Raw genomic sequence first — 20847 nt, 5'->3', positions numbered from 1 at the left:
TTTGATAAATCCCTGTCCTCAGAGCAACACTTACTCTGTCTCCTTTCTCTCCAGGAGTTCCAGGGAACCCAATAGGTCCTCTTTGTCCCTAAAATGACAAGTTTATAAACTTATTTTGATACATGGGTCATTTCTACATATGAATCACATAGACATCAATAAACTCCTCCTACATCATCTCCCATGCGGCCCGGTGCCCCCTGAAGACCTGGTTCTCCAGCATCGCCCTGTACAACAAACAGGAATTACATTATGGAAAAAATCTCACCTATGTTAAGGAACAGCCACTCAGACTTTGCTCTTCAGTCTCATACCTTCTCTCCTGGTTCTCCATCTTTCCCAGGATCACCAGCTAAACCTTTGTGTCCCTAAAAACAGGTACAGTAAAAACTGAATCACAACAAAAGACACAAGACTGACAATGTGCTTTATTTAGTTTCCATGATCTTTTTTTAAGCTTTAGACACAAAGAAACTTTTCATTTGGAAAATGTTGGTGTTGTTAGAAGCTCCCCATACTGAAGAAGAAGCTCAACAGAAGTTTATTATATCAAACTGACAGTAGATCTAAATCAGAGGTGTCCAAATCCAAACCTGAAGGACCAGCTTCCTGCTGGTTTCTTCTTACGGCACTCACCAAAAGAGGACGCTTCCCCCTGAGCTCCCTTATCTATCTTTGAACCGAGGTAGTTTGTCTCCTCTCTGTGACCACTCTCTTTTTTCTCACTTCTGAGTAATATGGATCTGTTTAGCTGGAGTGCAAATGTGATCAACAAAATCTTCACCACCATGATGAGTGGGAGAGTGGACCCTACTTGTCCAGGAGGAACGTCCACAGCTGGATATGTGAATGACCCATGGGGCAAGTGGTACATTGTCTGTTGCATCTCTCTCTGGAGGATGTCAAAGATGTTTAGGTCATTGGATTATTGATCTGCTTTCTGCTGATTGGAGCTGGAGGAATCTGGAAGTTCTGGAATCTGGCGAAGTGGCTTACAGGAAAGGCGAGCTGGGAGTGTTTTGCGATGGGACACTAAGAGCAGAAGTTGGATGGGCCCCTTGCCAGCGTGTATCATATCGAAGTCTCCTTTGGGAAGATTGAAACCAGTATGGAGGGGGTTACAGTTCCACTTGGAGGAAACCATGAAATTTGACCTGGATTAGAGACTATTTTGCCACAAAGCAGTAACTTTGGATTTCAGCAGGCAGACAGAAACAGGGTCTGTTTGCGCCTAGACAATCATCTCTAATCAGATGTTCCTAGGCCAGGGACACACTCCTTCGGCTGTACCAAAACAATTCCGAGGAAAGTGCGATAAACACAGCTGGTTGTCATGGAAACCCTCACTCCTCCCCTCTCCACAACCTTTTCCCTAGTTTTCAACCCCTTGGTGAACTCTTCTTGCTCCCTCAGACTGTGCCGTGATGCACTCTGCAATAACGCATGGCTGCTAAAAGGGCCCAGCCTGTCAAGTGGGCGCTGTGTGTGTGGATCTCTCGTCTTTGTGAATCAATATTTCTTAAATGTCTATGTATTTTTTAAACTAAAATCTATGCCGTTTGTACTATGACACAGGTTAAGGATGCTTGATTTTTTACATCATCCTGAACTTTCTCATGGGTCTTTTCTGGGCGATTAGCACTGCCTGATCTGAGCGGCTGCTGCCCACCTCTGGTCAACTTGTCTTTGGATGTGTCGCTCTACTACCACTTTCCCTTGGAATCAATAAAGTTAATTGTCTAGGGTCCACTGGTTTTCCTGAAATCTGTTCCTTACCTGCTATTGATTACCTGGTCAGGTGAGTTTAGCCAATAAAGAGCTTCAATGGCAGGTTGGTTGGAAAACATGTAGGATGTTTCTGGTATTTGTATAATCCTCACAAGTCTTCTAATTTTGACCGTGCAGAGGCTCAGGCCTTAATGTATGTGTCTGGTTTGTTGCACTCCTCACCTTCATCCCTGGCAGTCCAGGTAAACCCTGAGGTCCGGCAGGACAGGAAGCAGGACACTAGAAACACACAGAGTCTCAGCACATGTAGCTACTGCACAGCCTCGTCATCTTCATCACAGTTATGTTAAGACCTGCAGCCCACATGCCATGCATCAGGAAGCCTAAAGAACACCAAAACACTCACAGCTTCCCCACTTCCCTCAACGTTGACACCAGGAGGTCCCTAAAAGACAACAGAGTGACAGAAAACACCTTTCAGATGTCCCCAAAGCACACCCCAACACCCGATACAAAGTGAGATGTGAAACATGGAAAGCACCATCACCCCACGCTCCAGATTCAACACAAAAGCTGAGTTTAGGGAGGAACATTTCCTTTTTACAGAGAAAACAGGTTAGTGTTAGGTCAATGGGGTTTCTTACCACGGGCCCTGGAGGCCCAGGGGGGCCAGGAGGCCCTGCAATGCCAGGAGTCCCTCTAGGTCCAGGTGCACCCTGCAGTTTCATGACATTAAAGGAAAAATAACATCAGTAAATATGCAGTAATTTGAACAATTCTGATGGAGAAGGTTCTGAAGATTTTGTTTAAGCTGTAAAGTAGTTTGTCCTGCAGATTCAGATTCAGACTTTAGTTGGGAGGTTGAAGAACAAGAAATAATCTTTTCACTGGGGCTTAAAAACTTCTGGTTAGGTTTTGGAACATTTAGACAGCTTTAGTCCTTCAGACGGTCGAATGGTCGAAAAAGGCGCCAGAAGAATATTTTCAGGTAAATTTGGAGATCAAGCAGAAGAATATGGCTATGTTTTGGCATCTGTTAGATTTATTCAAATCTTTAGGCTCCAGTAAACTTACATAGAGTTGGTAGAAGATTATGAAGTAAATATTACGGCAGGTTCATTCACTATTTTGTAGTTAAACCGGGTTCTTTAGGAACAGATATGCTATTGTTCAATCAAGAACTTCTGAATGTCCAGTTTCAGTTTGCTCCTGTTAGAAACGAATGCATTTCAAGAAAATATTCTTACCTCCGGTCCAATGTTTCCTTCGTCTCCTGGGGTTCCTGGCTTACCGGGGGGGCCCTGTTCACCAAAAGAGTAAGCCGTTTTCATTAAAGACAATGTGTCTGCGGACTGATCAGAGACTGCAGCACACATACCGGAGGTCCCTCGCTTGTTGGCCCCTGTGACAGAAGAGACACCAAGGGTTCATGTCAATGATAACTTTTCTACACATCTGTTACTCATGGATTTCCACTTACAGGAGGACCAGAAGGGCCAGGAAAACCAGGAAGTCCCTGCAACCACAGATTAAAAAAATCTCTCAGGTCATTCAGTCAGGTGTGACAAAAAAAGAAAGAACCAAGCAGCAGAAAGTTCTGGAGGAGAATTAATCTGGACTCACTCTCTCTCCTACTGGTCCTCTGGGACCCATGGGTCCAGGAGAACCCTGCAGACAAACAGATGCAGCTTTGTTCGCACTTCTGTCCCAACAGCCTCCTACTCTTCACACACTGACAAACCTCACATCCTTGTGAGCTTGAGTCTAAAGAACCTGCTAAAACATTCTCTCCATATCATTGCACTCATAAAGTGAGTGAAGTTTCTTACTACAGGTCCTGGCAGACCAGGAAGGCCTCTCTGTCCCGGAAGACCGATCTCTCCCTTCTCCCCTTTGCTGCCCTGAGAAACAGAAGCAACAGGAATAAAACAACCATATCTTCATCCTGAATCTCTCTACATTGTTGCTAAGATACACTGAGGTGCATTTAGCCAACATTTAATCAATGATAGGTGAGCCGCTCTGTGTTTGGTAGATCAACCACAAGACAAGCTTGTGGAGAGGGAGCTGACGCAACCCGGTGGAGGTGCAGGCACCACAAAACATCAACATTTAGAACAGATCCACTCAGATGGTGCTGTTTTCTACATGCAGAAAACATGCTCACATCAGAGCTTTGATAACGAGGAACAAAAGATGTTATTATCATGAACCCTGATAGGGTTGGGGACCAGTTCAGCTACTATAGAATGAAATTAGTTACAAACAGCAAAATATTTAAAGATATTCATCCATCCATCCATCTTCTGCTTGACTGGAGGCATGTCCCAGGGGCAGGACCCCTGCCTCCACTGGAGGAACCTCAAGGCGCCCCGAGGCCCTCCAGCGTGTCCAGGGTCTTTTCCTCCAGAGAGGATGATGGGAAATTAGATATCTATCTTTTTTTGGTATTTGTCTGTCCAGTCAAGTTTCAAAAACAAAACACTTCTTGGTTTAAAATTCACTTTAACCCATTACAAAATGTATCTTAGATTATTTTTAATGGACATCTCACAAATACTATACATCCATCCATCCATCATCTTGGCCGCTCCTTCCCTTTCGGGGTCGCGGGGGTGCCGGAGGCTATTCCGGCTACTGAAGGGCGAAGGCGGGGTTCACCCTGGACAGGTCGCCAGTCTGTCGCAGGGCCTCAATCACACACACATTCACTCTCACATTCACACCTAACAGTATATCTAAACAGTTCAAACTGCTTTTGTTAGGTTTGTGCATCAAGAAGACACATGGACAAGTTCAGGTTTTGTCAAATGTTTCTGCAGATTTAAGTTCATGATAGTTTCATGGACAAAGTTCATCAAATTTTTGGATCAAAAGAAAACTTCAGAGATCATTTCAGGAATAGCAGTTAAAACGTTGAGCGACCTCCTGTCAGTTATGATCATATGTGTTGAGGTACCATTAAACTTAGATAAGTTTAGCTAAAAATATTATCAATTCAACCAAACCCTAACCTAACCATAATCCACCAAAGATGCTCTTATGAATGTATTATTTTTCTCAGCATTATGTAAAAGTTTTTGTGGTCAGCTTTGAAGCTTTGGCGGGCCCAGAAGGACCTCCGCAGATAGTCATAAAACTTAAATGATCTTTGAAGTAAAAGTAATGGGTTCTCTTTCTCTCTCGTGTTCTCCTTCCATCTGAATCAAACATCAGCAGAGGGCAGTATAGCAGAGCCATGTATAGACACACTCTGGTGTGTCACATGACTGTTGTTCCCAGTTTCTATGGCGTAATTGTGTCTTCTGTTGCGGCCAGCTGCACAAATCCAATGTTACTAGACTGGTTTTGAATATGCCTCTGTTCTAGTCTTTATAGAGCTTCCTGAGAGATTCTTTACAAAGTATCTGACTTCAGTTGACATCTAGCTTGTCCACTTTTTAATGTTGGACTCTGTTTTCTCCTAAAGTGCTGACTCCTAATTCCATGTCAAAATTATTATGGAACTGCACTGACAATATGTGATGTAGAAGTGTGGGACAGAAAAATCCCTGCCAAAGACGTACTTACCGGAGCCCCGGGACTACCAGGAGAGCCGGGAAGACCCTGAGGGGAAAACCCCAAACAGTTAAAAACCCATGAAAGTCAAGAAATGCAGAGACGTGCTTGTTCTGGAGGACATCCTTACATCTCTTCCGTCCCTGCCGTTTTCTCCTGGGGACCCCCTCGGGCCTTCTGGACCCGGGCTTCCTGGGGGACCTGGGACTGACTTGTCTGGCTGGGAGCGAAAGAAACAATGAGAAAGTGGGATGGATCCTTAGGAAGTTAGGATGACTTTAAATGTAAAAATTTCTCCTCTGTGCTTTATTTGTAGAGCGTGAATCTGGCAATTAAACTTTCAACAAATTTGCTGTTTGGTGAATTTCAAACACTAAATATTAGTAATTAAATTCTAAAATCAGAACAAGTGATTGTTCTGTGAAGTAGTTTTCATCCTCATCAAAACAGTCACAGAGTAACTTTCTTCATTTGGATTTTGATTATGAAAGATGTCAATCAAAGCAGCAGCATGTGACATCACGCTAGTTCATTTACAGCCCAGACCACACATGCAAACCATTACAGTGCAGTAAAAAAGTATTTGCTACCTTCTACAGTTAATATTGTTATCCTGCATTTTTGACCCAAAATGACTCAAATCATCAAACTAATACAATGCAAATGTAACCGGGAGTCCTTGAAAACTGCAGTTTTCACCATGCATATTCATGCTTTTGAGTTGGAGCTCATGATTCTTTGGTCGATCCAGATTCTGAGGCTGCAAGACAAGCTAACACCCTCACACTTCCACCACAATGCCTGGCAGTGTTTCTTTGAACGTTAGTCTCATCTGTCTAATATTTGTCCAAAAATTGAAGGATAATCCAGATGTTTCTCCTTGAACACTCCCATGGATCCATTTGGTACCTAAGTCTCTTTCTGACTGCAGAATCATGAACTCAGGCCTGAACTTTGTTCCATCTTCTTCTGCTGCTTTAATGACAGGTGACCTTCTCATTTGGTCCTGGAAGGTTTTTCTCCATTTTGATGATGACTTTCAAAGTTCCTCAAATAAAATTCATGATTGTTTTTGTCTGATATTAAAACTGATTTGATGATTTGAATCATTTAAGGGAGAGGTGGGGGGTAGTTCACTATTGAAACAACAGTGACTCTTTTCTATACCAAACAATACAAGTAATTCCTAGAAAAGGGAACAAAACCCCCACCATTAAGAAGCGTTCAGGTGACTGAGCACCTGGTTTAAAACAAAGGCAAAAATGAAGGTAGAGAAGAGGAATAAATACCTCAGCATTGGCAAACATCTGCAGAAGCAAGAAAATCAGAGAAAAGGAGAGTTAGTTAAAGGAGCACCCCCATCACCAAAAGTGTCAGCTGAAGCACATTGTTCATAATCATAGACGTGAGTAATGACATGCTGTCATTGAAATATGAGCTCCCATCTGAAGAACTCCACATCCTCGCATCAGCCTGAGAGCTCGTAGAGCTCACCAGGCCGGGAAAGATCTTCATCTACGGTGAGAGGCAATTACCTCTGGATGCATCTGAACACATGAAAAGATATGGATGCTAAAGCTAAATGACTGTACAGCAGCGCGGAGCTGAGTGTCAGCAGAGCGAGCTTTTTATTTGCAGCCTACGACTAGGATGCAGAGATCTCATTAATTGTGCTGCAGGTGCAGAGAAAGACAGTATTTAATCATGAATGTTGAACATTTAGTGTCGCCCTGCAGGGGCCTGTTTTTCATTTCATCAAGGTTCCCCTCAAATAGAAACCAAAAATTTTCACATTCCTTGAATTCACAAACTGTGTTCTTTGTTTAATAAAAAAAAAACATCTTTGCACTAAAATTAAGTTTGGTGTTTGCCAGCGTATGTCATCACTTATGATTCCTGAAGAGAAAATCTGCAGAGAACTGAACCAGCAGTTCATCCAAAAACTAGGAATCAGCTAAGAAACCTGAGATTGATTTTTGTTTTGTCCCACAAACAACCTTCAGTTGTCTGAATAAACCAATTTACACTACCCACAATAAGATACGGATATTGCTTGAATTAAAAGATTTTCAGTATAGGGAGGTAATAGTAATGTTGTGATGGACCCATTTTCGAATACCTCAAAACTGCAGGCTCGTTTACCAGATGTGAGGGTACTGGTGAGGGTACTGGCGAGGGTACTGGTGAGAGTACTAGTGAAGGTACTAGTAAAGATACTGGTGAGGGTACTGGTGAGGATACTGGTGAGGGTACTAATAAGGGTACAGGTGACGGTACTCGTGAGGGTACTAGTGACGGTACTGGTGAGGGTAATAATGAGGGTACTAGTGAGGGTACTGGTGAGGGTACTAGTGACTGTATGGGTTAGGGTAGTGGTGAGGGTACGAGTGAGGGTTCTGGTGAGGGTACTAGAGAGTGTACTGGTGAGGGTATTATTGATGGTATTGGTAAGGGGAACTAATGAGGGTACTAGTGAGGGTACCAGTTAGAGTACTAGAGAGGGTACTGGTGAGGGTACTAGTAAGGGTACTAGTGATGGTACTAGTGAGGGTAGTAGTGAGAGAATTAGTGAGGATACTAGTGAGGGTACTAGTTAGGGTACTGGTAAGGGGGAATAGTAAGGGTACTAGTAAGGGGAATGGTGAGAGTACTAGTAAAGGTACTAGTTATGGTACTGGTGAGTGTACTAGTGAGGATAGTAGTGAGGGTACTAGTGAGGGCACTAGTCAGGGTATGAGGAGGGTACTAGTGAGGAGACTATTGAGGGTACTGGTGAGGGTACTAGTTAGAGTACTAGCAAGGGTACTAGTGAGGGTACAAATGAGGGTACTGGTGAGGGAACTGGTGATGGTACTAGTGAGGGTACTGGTGACGGTACTGGTGAGGGTACTAGTGAGAGTACTGGTGATGATACTACTGAGGGTACTAGTGAGGGTAATAGTGGGGAACTAGTGGGGGTACTAGTAAGGGTACTAGTGAGTGCACTGGTGAGGGTACTCATGAGGGTACTGGTGAGGGTACCAGTGAGGATACTAGTAGGGTTACTAGTGAGGGTACTGGTGAGGGAACTGATGATGGTACTATTGAGGTGTACTAGTGAAGGTACTAGTGGGGGTACTAGTGAGGAGACTGGTGAGGGTACTAGTGAGGGAACTGTTGAAGATACTGTTAAGGGTACCGGTGAGGGTACTAGTGGAGGAACTGGTGAGGGTACTAGTGAGGGTACTAGTGAAGGTCCTGGTGAGGGTAATAGTGAGGGTCCTGGCTAGGGTGTTAGTGAGGGTACAAGCAATGGTACTAGTGCGGATACTAAGGAGGGTACTGGTGGGGGTTCTAGTGAGGGTACGGGTAAGGGTACTAGTGAGAGTCCTGGTGAGAGTACTGGAGATGGTAGTAGTGAAGGTACAAGTAAGGGTACTAGTGAGGGTACTAATAAGGGTGCTGGTGAGGGTACTAGTGAGGGTACCAATTAGGGTACTGGTGGGAATAGTAGAGAGAATACTCGTGAGAGTACTAGTGAGGGTACTAGTGAGGGTACTCGTGAGGATACTAGTGAGGGTACTAGTGAGGGTACTCGTGAGGATACTAGTGAGGGTACTAGTGAGAATACTGCTGAGGGTACTAGTGAGGGAGCTAGCGAGGGCAATAGTCAGTGTACGAGAGAGGGTTCTAGTGAGGGTATCGGTGAGGGTATTGGTGAGGGTACTGGTGATGGTACTAGTGAGGGTACTAGTGTGGATACTAGTGGGGATACTGGTGAGGGTACTAGTGAGGGTACTGGTGAAGGTACTAGTGAGGGTACTAGTGAGGAAACTGGTGAAGGTACTGGTGAGGGTACTGGTGGGGGTACTAGTGGAGGTACTGGTGAGAGTACTAGTGAGGGTACTAGTGAAGGTCCTGGTGATGGTAATAGTGGGGATAGTAGTGAGGGTCCTGGCTAGGTTATTAGTGAGGGTACTTGTAATGGTACTAGTGCGGATACTAGTGAGGGTACTGGTGTGGGTTCTAGTCAGGCTACTGGTGAGGGTACTAGTGAGAGCCTTGGTGAGATTACTGGTGATGGAACTAGCGAGGGTACACGTAGGAGATCTAGTGGGGGCATTGGTGAGGGTAATGGTGAGGGTACAAGTGAGGATAGTAGTGAGGGTTCTAGTGAGGGCACTAGTCAGGGTATTAGTGAGGCTACTAGTGAGGAGACTATTGAGGGTACTGTCGAGGGTACTGGTGGGGGTACTAGTGGAGGTACTGGTGAGGGTACTAGTGAGGGTATCGGTGAGGGTATTGGTGAGGGTACTGGTGATGGTACTAGTGAGGGTACTAGTGTGGATACTGGTTAAGTTACTACTAAAGGTACTAGTGAGGGTGCTGTTGAGGGTACTAGTGAGGGTACTAGTAAGGATACTAGTGAGGATACTGGTGAGAGTACTAGTGAGGGTACTGGTGAAGGTACTAGTGAGGGTACTAGTGAGGGAACTGGTGAAGGTACTGGTGAGGGTACTGGTGGGGGTACTAGTGGAGGTACTGGTAAGAGTACTAGTGAGGGTACTAGTGAAGGTCCTGGTGATGGTAATAGTGGGGATAGTAGTGAGGGTCCTGGCTAGGTTATTAGTGAGGGTACTAGAAATGGTACTAGTGCGGATACTAGTGAGTGTACTGGTGCGGGTTCTAGTCAGGCTACTGGTGAGGGCACTAGTGGGAGTCTTGGTGAGAGTACTGGTGATGGAACTAGCGAGGGTACACGTAGGAGATCTAGTGGGGGCACTGGTGAGGTACTGGTGAGGGTAATGGTGAGGGTACAAGTAAGGATAGTAGTGAGGGTACTAGTGAGGGCACTAGTCAGGGTAGTAGTAAGGGTACTAGTGAGGGTACTAATAAGGGTACCGGTGAGGGTACTGGTAAGGGTATCAATTAGGGTACTGGTGGAATAGTAGAGAGAATACTGGTGAGAGTACTAGTGAGGGTACTAGTGAGGGTACTCGTGAGGATACTAGTGAGGGTAATAGTGAGGGTACTCCTGAGGATACTAGTGAGGGTACTAGTGAGAATACTGCTGAGGGTACTAGTGAGGGCGCTAGCGAGGGTAATAGTGAGGGTACGAGAGAGGGTACTAGTGAGGGTACCAGTGAGGGTACTAGTGAGGGTATCGGTGAGGTATTGGTTAAGGTAATGGTGAGGGTACTAGTATGGATACTGGTGATGGTAATAGTGAAATTACTAGTGTGGATACTGGTTAGGGTACTACTAAAGGTACTAGTGAGGGTACTGGTGAGGGTACTAGTGAGGGTACTAGCAAGGATACTAGTGAGGATACTGGTGAGGGTACTAGTGAGATACTAGTAATGATACTAGTGCGGATACTAGTGAGGATACTGGTGCGGGTTCTAGTAAGGCTACTGGTGAGGGTACTAGTGTGAGTGTTGGTGAGAGTACTGGTGATGGAACTAGCGAGGGTACAAGTAAGGGATCTGGTGGGGGCACTGGTGAGGGTAGTGGTGAGAGCAATGGTGAGGGTACTATTTAGGATAGTAGTGAGGGTACTAGTGAGGGCACTAGTCAGGGTATTAGTGAGGGTACTAGTGAGGAGACTATTGAGGGTACTGTTGAGGGTACTGATGGGGGTACTAGTGAAGGTCCTGGTGAGGGTAATAGTAAGGATAGTACTGAGGGTCCTGGTGAGGGTACTAGTGAGGGTACTGGAGAGGGTACTACTGAGGGTACTAGTGAGGGTACTGGTGATGGTACATGTGAGGATACAGGTGAGGGTACTAGTGAAGGTACCAATTAGGGTACTGGTGGGAATAGTAGAGAGAATAATGGTGAGAGTACTAGTGAGGGTACTCGTGAGGATACTAGTGAAGGTACTAGTGAGGGTACTCGTGAGGATACTAGTAAGGGTACTAGTGAGAATACTGCTGAGGGTACTAGTGAGGGCACTAGCGAGGGTCATAGTGAGTGTACGAGAGAAGGTACTAGTGAGGGTACCGGTGAGGGTACTAGTGAGGGTATCGGTGAAGGTATTGGTGAGGGTATTGGTGAGGGTACTAGTAAGGGTACTGGTGATGGTAATAATGAGGGTACTAGTGTGGATACTGGTTAAGTTACTATTAAAGGTACTAGTGAGGGTACTAGTAAAGATACTAGTGAGGATACTGGTAAGGGTAGTAGTGAGGGAACTGGTGAAGGTACTGGTGAGGGTACTGGTGGGGGTACTAGTGGAGGTACTGGTGAGAGTACTAGTGAGGGTACTAGTGAAGGTCCTGGTGATGGTAATAGTGGGGATAGTAGTGAGGGTCTTGGCTAGGTTATTAGTGAGGGTACTAGTAATGGTACTAGTGCGGATACACTAGTAGGGTACTGGTGCGGGTTCTAGTCAGGCTACTGGTGAGGGTACTAGTGAGAGTCTTGGTGAGATTACTGGTGATGGAACTAGCGAGGGTACACGTAGGAGATCTAGTGGGGGCACTGGTGAGGTACTGGTGAGGGTAGTGGTGAGGGTAATGGTGAGGGTACAAGTGAGGATAGTAGTGAGGGTACTAGTGAGGGCAGTAGTCAGGGTATTAGTGAGGGTACTAGTGAGGAGACTATTGAGGGTACTGTCTAGGGTACTGGTGGGGGTACTAGTGGAGGTACTGGTGAGGGTACTAGTGAGGGTACTAGTGAAGGTCCTGGTGAGGGTAATAGTGAGGATAGTAGTGAGGGTCATGGCTAGGATATTAGTGAGGGTACCAGTAATGGTACTAGTGCAGATACTAGTGAGGGTACTGGTGAGGGTTCTAGTGAGGGTACTGGTGAGGGTACTAGTGGGAGTCCTGGTGAGAGTACTGGTAATGGCACTAGTGAGGGTACTGGTGAGGGTACTGGTGATGGTACTAGTGAGGGCACTAGTAATGGTACTAGTGAGGGTACTAGTGAGGATACTGGTGAGGGTACTACTAAGGGTATAAGTGAGGGTAATGGTGAGGGCAATTGTGAGGGTACTGATGGGGGTACTAGTGAGGGTACTAGTGAGGGCACTAATGAAGGTACTGGTGAAGGCATCGCTGAAGGTAATAGTGAGGATAGTAGTGAGGGTACTGATGAGGGTACTAGTAAGGGTACTGGTGAGGGTACTAGTGGCAGTACTGGTAAGAGTATTGGTGAGGGTACTGGTTAGGGTACTCTTGAGGGTACTGGTGAGCGCACTAGTGAGGGCACTGGTAAAGGTAATAGTGAAGATAGTAGTGAGGGTACTGGTGAGGGTACTGCTGAGGGTACTAGTGAGGGTACTGGTGAGGGTACTAGTGAGGGTACTAGTGTGGATACTAGTGAGGATACTGGCAAGGGTGCTAGTGAGGGTACTGGTGAAGGTACTTGTGAGGGTACAGGTGATTTTACTTGTATGGTTACTGGTGAGGGTACTGGTGGGGTACTAGTGAGGATAGTAGTGAGGGTACTGGCGAGGTTACTAGTGAGAGGATTAGTGAGGGTACTAGTGAAGATACCAGTGAGGGTACTAGTGAGGGTACTGGTGAGGGTACTAGTGAGGGCACTAATGAAGGTACTGGTGAAGGTAATAGTAAGGATAGTAGTGAGAGTACTGGTGAGGGTACTAGTGAGGGTACTAGTGAGGGCACTGGGGAATGTACTGGTGAATGTTATAGTAAGGATAGCAGCGAGGGTACTGGTGATGGTACTAGTGAGGGTACTAGTGAGGATACTAGTGAGGATACTAGTGAGGATACTAGTGAGGATACTAGTGAGCGTACTGGTGGGGGTACTAGTGAGGATACTGGCGAGGGTACTAGTGAGGATACTGGCAAGGGTGCTAGTGAGGGTACTGGTGAAGGTACTTGTGAGGGTACAGGTGATTTTGCTTGTATGGTTACTGGTGAGGGTACTGGTGGGGTACTAGTGAGGATAGTAGTGAGGGTACTGGCGAGGTTACTAGTGAGGGGATTAGTGAGGGTACTAGTGAAGATACTAGTGAGGGTACTAGTGAGGGTACTGGTGAGGGTACTAGTGAGGGCACTAATGAAGGTACTGGTGAAGGTAATAGTGAGGATAGTAGTGAGAGTACTGGTGAGGGTACTAGTGAGGGTACTAGTGAGGGCACTGGGGAATGTACTGGTGAATGTAATAGTAAGGATAGTAGCGAGGGTACTGGTGATGGTACTAGTGAGGGTACTAGTGAGGATACTAGTGAGGATACTAGTGAGGATACTAGTGAGGGTACTGGTGAGGGTACTAGTGAGGATACTGGTGAGGGTACTGGTGAGGGTACTGGTGAGGATACTACTGGCGGTACTGGTGAGAGTACTGGTGAGGGTACTGGTTAGGGTACTGGTGAGCGTACTAGTTAGGGTACTGGTGAGGGTACTAGTAAGGATACTAGTAAGGATACTAGTGAGGATACTGGTGAGGGTACTAGTGAGGGTACTGGTGAAGGTACTAGTGAGGGTACAGGTGGTTTTACCAGACAAGGTGACTTTACGGCCCTGGTGCAGTGGTAGGGCGGTCGTTTCCTGATCAGAAGTGAGCGGGTTCGACTCCCGCCTTCCCCGCCCATGTGTCGAAGTGTCCTTGGGCAAGACACTGAACCCCGAATTGCCTCTGGTGGAAGGTTGGCGCCAGTGTTCGGCAGCGGAGCCACCACCAGTGTGTGAATGTGTGTGTGAATGGCTGAATGGGTCTGTGACTGTGAAGCGCTTTGGGCCCTCGAAGGAGGGTAGAAAGCGCTATACAAGTATACGCCATTTACCATTTATGGGTACTGGTGAGGGTACTGGTGGGGTACTAGTGAGGATAGTAGTGAGGGTACTGGCGAGGTTACTAGTGAGAGTCTTGGTGATGGTACTGGTGATGGTACTGGTGAGGGTACTACTAAGGCACTGGTGAGGGTAAGAGTGAGGGTATTGGTAGGGTACTGATGAGTGTACTAGTGAGGGTACCGGTGAGGGTATTGGTGAGGGTACTGGTGAGGGTACTAGTCAGGGTACTGGTGATGGTACTCGTGAGGGTACTGGTGATGGTACTAGTGAGGATACTAGTGAGGATACTGGTTATGGTACTACTAAGGGTACTGGTGAGGGTACTAGATAGGGTGCTGGTGAGAGTACTGGTGAGGGTACTGGTGAGGGTGGTGGTTAGTGTTCTAGTGAGGGTACTGGTGAGGGTACTAGTGAGGGCACTAGTGAAGGTAGTGGTGAAGGTAATAATGAGGATAGTAGTGAGGGTACTGGTGAGGATACTATGGAGGGTACTAGTGAGGGTACTAGTGAGGATACTAGTGAGAGTACTGGTGAGGGCTCTAGTGAGGGTACTGGTGAGAGTACTGGTGAGGGTACTGGTTAGGGTGGTGGTTAGGGTCCTAGTGAGGGTACTGGTGAGTGTATTAGTGAGGGTACTAGTGAGGGAACTGGTGAAAATACTGTTGAGGGTACTGGTGAGGGTACTGGTGGGGGTACTAGTGGAGGTACTGGTGAGGGTACTAGTAAGGGTACTAGTGAAGGTCCTGGTGAGGGTACTGGTGGGGTACTAGTGAGGATAGTAGTGAGGGTACTGGCGAGGTTACTAGTGAGGGTATTCGTGAGGGTACTAGTGAAGATACTAGTGAGGGTACTAGTGAGGGTACTGGTGAGGGTACTAGTGAGGGCACTAATGAAGGTCCTGGTGAAGGTAATAGTGAGGATAGTAGTGAGGGTACTGGTGAGGGTACTAGTGAGGGCACTGGTGAAGGTACTGGTGAATGTAATAGTGAGGATAGTAGTGAGGGTACTGGTGAGGGTACTAGTGAGGGTACTAATGAGGGTACTGGGTTCAAAAACAGGTGACTCCACTGACACCAAGATACTGCCATGAATGTCTGCAGTGGACACAATATCATGTGATCTGAACAATTCACCGATGACAACCAGGTTACTTTGTACAGAATTGATGCTCGTCAGCGTTGCTGGAGAAGCTGAGATGAGTGATACGCCGAGGTCAATATGGTCTTCAGGGTTCACGTTGGTGGAGGAGGTGCAACAGTCTTGGCAGGCATCACAAGATGAACCACTTGGTTATGGCCCAGTCACTGTATGTTCTTACCTCAGAGACATCATAGAACCATCATAATCCTCCAATTCCACCAAAATACCCCAACTTTCTGTTCATTATAATGCTCCACTACTTGGACTTCAGCAGAGTGTGAGTCTCTCATATGGTACAACCAACAATGATCTCTGACCTGAACCCCACAGAGCATGTGTGGGACCAGCTGAAGCAGAGAGACTATGATTGGATACCCAGGCGACCTGCAGAACTGCATGTAACTCTAGTGGAAGAGTGGAACGGCTCAGAATAACATCATAGTGATGAGCATGAGACGTCACCACCAAGTTGCCATTGTGGCAAATGGGGGAATATCCTCGATTGACATAATCAATATTTTTGTTATTTGTAATTTTGAGGTAATGATTGCCAAACTAATGGAAATTGTGTTGATTCTCATTTATTACAATTATAAAACAGAACTTTTAGGGATTTATTTCAAATTCAAGCCAAATAGAAGAACCTCTGCTGTGAAGAGAAATATCTCTAACTTGTTGTGAGTAGTGTGAGCAGAAAACAGGCGCTGGCTCTTCTGACCACACCTCTGACCTGCCTTTAAAGTGATGACTTTCCTTCGTGTCTGTTTAAAAAGGTTTTTATGAGGACGTTATCACCACACGCTCATGTTTAGGGTGTAGCTAACATTCATGCATCGACCCTGCATAGAATCCAGAAGAGACTCCAGGTTCCGATGTTATTGAAGCCGTTTCCCGTCTGTCTGCTGGTTTCCTGAAAGAAAAATGGACTGTGGACCGTGTTACTGTACCTCGGTGGCGGGCAGCTCGTTGCAGCTCTCTCTCTGGGCTCTCTTTGGGTCGCAGTGAATCAACATCCACTGAAGTTCAAACTGAAGAAAGACATTATTTTATTAGAAGTGCTGTCCCTGACAGAGGAGTCATTCACTGTGAGTGTGAAGCATCTGTTTGTGTTGTGCTGCTTGATTTTCAGTAGGGATTAGCTTTAGCCTTTTCCTGCATTCCAGCTGAGCAGCTTTACTGCGACAACAGCACTTTAGCATTACTGCGCAGCTCAGCACACAAAAACCTGAACCTCACTCACCACCACCGAGGCATCCGGATCCGAATCCAGCCGTCCTATCAGCGTGTCCCCCTCCGTATTGATGGGACCTTTGCCTTTGATGGATTTCTGGTCCACAGGCTGGCAGTCCACGTACAGCGTGACCTGGCTGCGCTCCACGCCGATCATCACCTTGTGCCACTTGGTGTTGAAGAGAACGGAGAGGCCTGGGAAAGTGACGGTCTGCAGGTTTCCGTCTGCGCCCATCATGAAGTACTCCAGGGCCTGCTGGTCCCCGTTCAGCCTCAGTCCAGCCTGCTTGTTTCCATTCTCGTCCACTATTTGCCAGACGTTCCACACCTTATTCACAGTGTTCTTGATCATGCGGAAAGTGGCCATGAAGGAGTACTCGTCCGGGAAACCGCGGGGGAAGTTCAGCCTGAGGGACAGGTGAGGAAAGTAAGTTTTCATCTTCTAAATCAAACGTTTCTCCTCCTTTCATTGAACGGCACTTGAAGGAGACGCTCAGAAACGCAGCCGAGCAGTTCCTCTCACAAAAGCTTTCATGTCAAACATAATTCATGATACAAAATGAGCAGTTGTCAGCTAAACCGTCATCAAATCATGTGGATAAAAATAGCTCAAAGCTCTGTAGTCTTTTTGAATCGAAGCAGAGCTGCAGCTTCCAGGAGAGCGCTTGTCTGCAAGCATAAATCATTCTCCTCCTAGTCAACATCTAGAGTCGGGGGTTTCTATGACTTTTTCACAAGCCAGATTCTCAGCAGGTAGAGAATTCATTGATGGACTTTTACCGCCTTGTAAACAATCAAGGTGCGGCACTAAAAGAGGGAGTTTCCTGCAGCCCAATAAACCAAATGAAGAGCTCTAACTTTACCGTTGCCAGAGGTGCAAAACTTGAAACATGTGGCTCTTTTGGCCTGCAGGAAGAAAGCTAAGGGTGCAGGTGAAGCTGAAGAGACTTCAAAGCACAGCCTGAGCTTATGTGTAGCGCAACAGGCCAGAGTGGCATGAGGACGAGGTGCCAGGTGCTTATATAACAGCCTCTACAGAGAGCTGGCATGCAGAGGAAGCATTAGGCGCATGGTGGGAGGAAACGCAAGACATCTTTGGTTATGCAACCCCATCAAAGTCCCTGACCCGCATTCTGAGGGCAGAGAGGGCAACCAGGTGAAACGTCACGTCTTTAGCATCACAAACAATAACCATCATTGGATCATTCTGACTTTTTAAAGTCAGAATGATCCAATGAGCATTGTTATTACTGTACATTGAGATTTTTTTATCATGTATATGTACATTGTACATTGTGAGATTTTTATTTTTTATTATGTATACCCTGTAAGCTGCTGAAAGACTTAATTTCCCCAAGGGTACCATCCCAAAGGGATTAATAAAGCATAGTCTAAGTCTAAGTCTAAGTCTAAGTGATGGTCTCATTTAGCCAAAATCAGGGAGACAAACCAACGTGGAGCACAGATTCATCCACATTTCGTCAGTTTTCCTTCTGCAGATAGTCTTATAGTTTGAGTTATCTGATCATCAGTGAATGTTTTACAGACACTACAGTTCTCAGCAGGAGCAGCTTTCTGTCTACTTGAGCTTCTGTCAGGAAAACAGGTGTGAATGTAAGATCTGCTCACAAACAAGGATGTTCACCTTTTTCCATCCATCCATTTTCTGCACCCGCTTAGTTGCTGGAGCCTATTCCAGCTGCTGTTGAGCATCAAAGCTGGGCTTCATCCTGGACAGTTCTCCAAAGTCACACAGGGACACACTCATACACTCATATTCACACTTGGGACAATCTAGATCAAGGGGGGCCTGCAAACTGGTGGACCACGGGCTTAATATGAAAGTTTAATGTTGGTATGGCCCGCAAGCTTTGTATGAATGGCGCTTTTCCAGTCTTGTGTGCAGGGATGAAAACCAACAAATCACAGTGGCAAACCAACCAATCAGGTGGGGAATATGGCTCTTGGGGGCGGGACATTGACCAGGCTTGAAGCTGGGAAACATTAAGGGCAGGAAACCTGACACCTCCTCCCAGACCACATTAATTAGTTCCCCAGTCTAACACAACACTCAGTTTCTGAACAGTTAGTGATGATCAGCAAAAACTTTCATTTTAGATGCAGAATACCGTATAGCTTCCAGCTGTGTCCTGTCTTCAATAAATTCCAGCTCAAACAGGAGTTTGTTACTTCAGATGCGGCGCTCCTTTAAGACACCCCCCCACCCCCGCTGTCGGGCACAGTCGTGCCAACGGCAAGTGTATTTCTGTTGTGAACCAATGTAGCGATGACATGTGCGTCCATCTTTGAAGAAATTTGGATGTTTATTTTCATGGGAGAAATGAAGAAAGGAAGGCTATAGGATGATCTCATGAAATGGTGGGCAGCCGCACGCAGCAGGTGGAGCCTCAGGAATGGAGTCGTTTTACTTCCAGGTTTGGAAAAAAATAATGAAAAATAACTAATATTTCATACATAACATGTTTCTTAGTGTTCCAAAGGTAATATATGATCAAACATATGGATATAGTTCACTCCGAAAGGCTTAAGAAAATCATGGCAATGCCCCTTTAAGGGGTTGGATTGGGGGGGTTAAACCACCAAAGGGTTCCCGAGTGCGGCTGTGTCTGCAGCTCACCACTCCTCCAGGGGATGGGTCAAATCCAGAGAACACATTTCACACACCTATATGTGCATGACAGCCAATGGGACTTCAACTTTTAACTTTAACTTTCGGTGGTTCCAAGGAAAAATGAATTTGAGGCCCCTGATCTGGATTGATAACCAATCCGAATCATGTTTTTGGACTGTGGAAGGAAGCCAGAGAAACCCTACACACACATGAGGAGAACATGCAAACTCCACATAGAAAGTCCCCAACTGGGATTTAAACCAGGGCTAACCACTACTCCACCATGCACCCCTCACTATTCACATTTATTTTCATTTTTCAGGCAATGTTTGAACAATGGCCACAGCTATAATAAAACAAAAGCAAATCTGAATCTGTTTTCTCAGCCTGAGGACGGGGATCTTCATCCTGGTGAGACAGCAGACCTTTAATTATCATCTTCACAGTGAAGCAGCAATATTTCATGGTTTCCTCGACAAGCGACATCTTTCATCACGTGAAAGCTGAGGGGGAAAGCGGCCAGACGTTTGTGGAGCTACAAAGAAGACCCCTCCCCAGTGGAGCCACTGCTAAACGAGAACAAACACTAAAGTGTTTCTGTGTGAGACGCCACAAAGTGTCCAGGCATGTTCTTCATCTGACAATTATAAGCTGCTCGCCTCGCAGGGACATCTGCTCCTGTAATAACACCTGCACCCGCAGACCTCTGCTGGCTCTTAACCTGCCTCTTACTGTACTTACACGGTTGGAATTTGGAAGTTGGCCTCCCTGTCGAGGCGATAGGCCACCTGGAGGGGGGTGGAGCCATCCACCTTCCTCACACCTTTCAGGGGAATAACGTCCAGCTGGAACTGGGTGATCAGATCAAATCCTGAGAAGAAACAAAATCAGCATGATGTTAGAAACAAAGACACACCTGATGATGGGAAAAACTCACAAAATATAACTAATATCCATCCATCTTCTTAACCGCTTCGTCCCTTTCGGGGTCGCGGGGGTGCCGGAGCCTAACCCGGCTGCTGAAGGGCGAAGGCGGGGTACACCCTGGACAGGTCTCCAGTCTGTCTCAGGGCCTCAATCACACAGACATTCACTCACACAATCACACCTAGGGGCAATTTAGAGTCACCAATGAACCTATGAAGCATGTTTTTGGACGGTGGGAGGAAGCCGGAGTCCCCGGTGAAAACCCACGCATGCACGGGGAGAACATGCAAACTCCACACAGAAAGGTCCCAGCCGGGAGTCGAACCGGGGCCTTCTCGCTGTGAGGCAAGAGCGCTAACCACTGCGCCACCGTGCAGCCCTTATAACTAATATTTCATTAATAATTCCTTTTTAGTGGCCCAAAGGTAAGATTAGATCTTATTTATAAATATAGTTCACTCCGATAGGCTCAAGAAAATCATGGTAGGGCCCCTTTAAATCACGGAGAGTTCCTCTTTGAGGTTATCTTTGAAGTTTGGATTTTTTGTTGCACATCAAGTCAGAAAAAGGCCATAAAGAAATGTCCATGCATCTCAGTACAACTCAGAATGGTGAATAGAGGAGAAAATGGTTGTAGATGTCATTTAATAAATGCTTTCACTGAGACTAACAGACACTTTACATGCAGTTTCTACATGAATCAGTTTCTTTATGCATTACAAGGAAAACTGTTACCATTAACCCTTTAACAAATGAGGAGGCGTCTGTGACGCTTAAACACCAAATCTTTGACATACTGTAACTTTTCAACCATTAACACGACAATTCCAGCAGATTGTGAAGGGGAAAAGCAGCTTGATGAGACGCTTTTCTCCTTCAGTCTAC

The 20847-nt window shown here is 46.1% G+C and overlaps 1 protein-coding gene across 3 annotated transcripts in view; it reads right to left on the bottom strand.

The window, feature by feature from the left end:
• Positions 1 to 20847, bottom strand: part of LOC112136330 (collagen alpha-1(IX) chain) — a 36544-nt gene that overhangs the window by 10163 nt on the left and 5534 nt on the right. The window contains exons 4-20 of one of the 3 annotated variants that reach the window (XM_024257953.2): positions 19777 to 19906; positions 16414 to 16810; positions 16121 to 16201; positions 6576 to 6593; positions 5417 to 5506; positions 5299 to 5334; positions 3558 to 3629; positions 3352 to 3396; positions 3209 to 3244; positions 3107 to 3130; positions 2976 to 3029; positions 2373 to 2444; positions 2135 to 2173; positions 1951 to 2007; positions 315 to 368; positions 174 to 227; positions 35 to 88 (exon numbers count right to left, since the gene is read on the bottom strand). In XM_024257953.2, the coding sequence (XP_024113721.1) occupies positions 35 to 88; positions 174 to 227; positions 315 to 368; positions 1951 to 2007; positions 2135 to 2173; positions 2373 to 2444; positions 2976 to 3029; positions 3107 to 3130; positions 3209 to 3244; positions 3352 to 3396; positions 3558 to 3629; positions 5299 to 5334; positions 5417 to 5506; positions 6576 to 6593; positions 16121 to 16201; positions 16414 to 16810; positions 19777 to 19906 (1313 nt within the window). The remainder of the gene's footprint in view (positions 1 to 34; positions 89 to 173; positions 228 to 314; positions 369 to 1950; positions 2008 to 2134; positions 2174 to 2372; positions 2445 to 2975; positions 3030 to 3106; positions 3131 to 3208; positions 3245 to 3351; positions 3397 to 3557; positions 3630 to 5298; positions 5335 to 5416; positions 5507 to 6575; positions 6594 to 16120; positions 16202 to 16413; positions 16811 to 19776; positions 19907 to 20847) is intronic. The other 2 variants (XM_024257955.2, XM_024257954.2) reach the window with 2 other exon arrangements.

The sequence above is a fragment of the Oryzias melastigma genome, linkage group LG11 (assembly GCF_002922805.2).
Source record: "Oryzias melastigma strain HK-1 linkage group LG11, ASM292280v2, whole genome shotgun sequence".
NCBI classification, from domain to species: domain Eukaryota; kingdom Metazoa; phylum Chordata; class Actinopteri; order Beloniformes; family Adrianichthyidae; genus Oryzias; species Oryzias melastigma.
This window is presented reverse-complemented; position numbering and strand designations above follow the sequence as displayed.